The sequence below is a fragment of the Morus notabilis genome, unplaced genomic scaffold, assembly GCF_000414095.1.
Source record: "Morus notabilis unplaced genomic scaffold, ASM41409v2 Scaffold95, whole genome shotgun sequence".
NCBI classification, from domain to species: Eukaryota; Viridiplantae; Streptophyta; class Magnoliopsida; order Rosales; family Moraceae; genus Morus; species Morus notabilis.
Genome location: NW_010365652.1, coordinates 61,545 through 64,406, shown reverse-complemented (window position 1 = coordinate 64,406; position 2,862 = coordinate 61,545). Strand labels below are relative to the sequence as shown.

The window sequence follows — 2,862 nt, the reverse complement described above, 5'->3', positions numbered from 1 at the left end:
TTTTTTTTTTTTTTAACGTCTCCAAGTCAAAAGTAACAAAGGGGAAATAACAGCATTTTGCTGCCTTATTTTTCCTCAACTATAAATCAGAGAAGCTGCTTATGAGATCCATAATCAACATCGAGTCCACTAAATACATATTAGGAAACCATACTAGGAATATATATATATATAGAAGAATAGGTAACGACATACCGCTCTGATACATTCTCAGCCGAGCTTTTCTTGGTAGTGCTTGTTTCCGTTGAAAAGGGAGGCTGGACACCAACAAAATCATCAGCCATGGGCAAGATAAATGATGATAACAATGGATCGGCTGCAACATTGGATGAGGACACTATACAAGATGAACCCCCAAAAAGGGATTGCAAATTTCCTTCCCTAAGTTCTTTCCTTAACAAAGATAGTGTTGTTGAATGAGAACCACCTTTCCGCGACTTCCTTTTGCGCTGCATGTAAGTATCGGTTAAGGAATTCACAGTACTAAGTCAATTAATTGCACGAGCACCCTTTAGTACCGAAGGCCAAATGGAAAGCTGTTGATCTGTACACTGACTAAAAGGCACAAGAAAAAGGTTTTCAGAAGGTTTCTGTTACTTTCAAAGCAAAGTCTTCTTTCAAGAAAAGTTCACTAATTTTCACAGATGAACTACGTAAGATTACTTTTCAAAGTCTCCTACTAGTAGATTAGTTAGTAGATATGCTAAATACGACATAAGAGAAAGTGGAGATTACAAATATATAAAGTAAAGAGGAGGCTACGATGAGAAATAAAATAATATTTCCTGCCTTCAAAAAGCCTCATATTAAAAAATCTTCTTGTTCACAAATTTTGCAAACTATACGCGATAATCCAGTTTTGCATACTTTTCTAATTACATAAAACTTGTCATCAAGAAAATGGCAGTCGATTTTCTACCGAAAATTAAGGTACATAAGTAGTAAAAGCTTCATTTGGCACAAAAATATAACAAAATTTTCAGTAATGGAAAGGAAGTCAGAAGGATATCTTGAAAATGTTGCCATGTTGTAGAGTTATGTGCGCTACCATATCTACCCCCACCCTCATTGCACAAACCGGACATACCTGCAGGTAAACATCATGACGTTGAGTATCACTAAGTTCCAACTAGCACAAACTAAACAAAAGGAAATGAAACGAAAAAAATATATATATATAAAATATGAGAACAAAAGCACGAGTTACTAGCTCAATAAAAGTAGCATCTACATTTCAACTAAGTCAAGCTAAGCTTTTGTTATCGTTGTTTCACAACTCGAATGAAAAAGATCAAAACTTTTTTTTTTCATAGGCATCCTCACAGACCTAGAAAAGATACATAATACAAAAGAATCCTTATAATAACCTTATGTCAGAACCCAAAAGAATGTTTATTTGCTCAACAGACTACTAACGAACATAAACAATGGTCGTACCCCATTCTTTGCCTCAACTGGATGCTCTTCATCAATATGGCAGCACAATCCAACAATATCAAAATATTCCGAGCAGAACGGGCATGGAAACTCCTCCCTTATATCGTCATCCCCATCTATTTCTTCAAACCCCATAAACATATCTGCATTCGTTAATTCATCTCAGTAAGTGGAAACTAGCAAAATCATATTCATATTCAAAATCTCAACTAAATCTAAAAAACTTAAGACACCAAAGGAAATAGCAGAACAAATCGTTCAAAAAATATCAGATTCTATCTTATGGAACACAAAAATTCCAAAAAAAAAAAAAAAGAAATGAACACCGAAAAGGAAACAACTTCAGTTCAGTATCGAGCTTTAATTTGCGGAATCAAAAGCTAGATATATAAGAGATTGAATCTTGATTTTCAGTAATTAAGTTGAATAAAGCTAAACGAATTAAAAAAGGAAAGAGAACTTGTTTAATCCAAAAGCTCGCATTAGCCTGAGTAAGCGAGCTGTAATATACTACACAAAATGAATCGCATCAAAGACCAACTATTTATTTTCTCAGCTACCAAACAAACAAACAACCATCACGAAAAAGGGAATTAAAGAAGCCAATTGAGCTGACCAGATCGCGATTGAAGAGCCGATTGATAACGCTTAGATGCGGAAGAGAGACGAGCGCTCCAGGAATCACCGTCCATAACTAATTCTTCGAAATGCGAAGACCGAATTGGGGGGAGATTTCTCCGAGGGCGATTCACCAGATTCCGACAATCTCAGATTCCGAAAACCCTAACGACAATTTGGGGATGAAGTGCAGAACGCGAAGGGAAGGAGGGAGAAGAATTGGGGCCTAGGGTTTGAGCTGGAAGGGGGCTTAGCTAGATGACGAGGAAGACGATGATGATAATGGCGAATTACACCCAACAAAAGCAGAGAAAATTTTAATAATAAATCTTCTCTCTGTATAAATATATGAATAAATAAATTGCAGAAATAATAATTATTTTATTTTTCTTTGGGAATTTTGTTGGGACCCGGAATGCAGGGTGAATATCATAAGCGTCCAAGATGAACAGTAAAGACACAAACAGCTTGTTAAGACGAGCACATGTTGTATGATTAACATCATTTTGGTAAATTACACCCTTTTTCTTCTTTTTTTGTTTTGCTAATCAGGTAAATTATAGTTAAATACGCTATTATGGTTAATTTAAGTTTTCTTCATTTTTTTTAAAAATGTTGAAAATTACGAAGATTTTTGCTGATAGAAATTAAAATTAGTTTGTTTAATCTATTTTTTTATTATTAGCAAGTGATATAAAGTAAATGGGCCCTGATTGAAAATTAAATTTGCAAATTGAACACAAATTTTACGGCTAATTGTTTAGAGACTGAAACTAACAACAATTTCTAACCAAAAAAAAAAAAAAA

General features: G+C 34.5%; 1 protein-coding gene across 1 annotated transcript; it reads right to left on the bottom strand.

Annotated features, from left to right (window-relative positions):
• Nucleotides 1–125: 125 nt before the first annotated feature.
• On the bottom strand, nt 126–2,399 carry LOC21390306 (protein DEHYDRATION-INDUCED 19 homolog 3). Its single transcript, XM_024172430.1, has 4 exons — nt 2,054–2,399; nt 1,438–1,580; nt 1,010–1,087; nt 126–455 (listed from the first exon to the last, which is right to left on the bottom strand). The coding sequence occupies exons 1-4, from the start codon at nt 2,127–2,129 to the stop codon at nt 141–143; spliced, it is 612 nt and encodes a 203-aa protein (XP_024028198.1). The 5' UTR covers nt 2,130–2,399; the 3' UTR covers nt 126–140.
• Nucleotides 2,400–2,862: the final 463 nt, after the last annotated feature.

Coding starts and splice junctions, on each gene's coding strand:
- LOC21390306 (XM_024172430.1), bottom strand. CDS start 2,129: ATGGACGGTGATTCCTGGAGCGCTCGTCTCTCTTCCGCATCTAAGCGT. Junction 1,088..1,437: donor CAGTTGAGGCAAAGAATGGG/GTACGACCATTG, acceptor GTTTACCTGCAG/GTATGTCCGGTTTGTGCAAT. Junction 456..1,009: donor AACATGGCAACATTTTCAAG/ATATCCTTCTGA, acceptor ACCGATACTTAC/ATGCAGCGCAAAAGGAAGTC.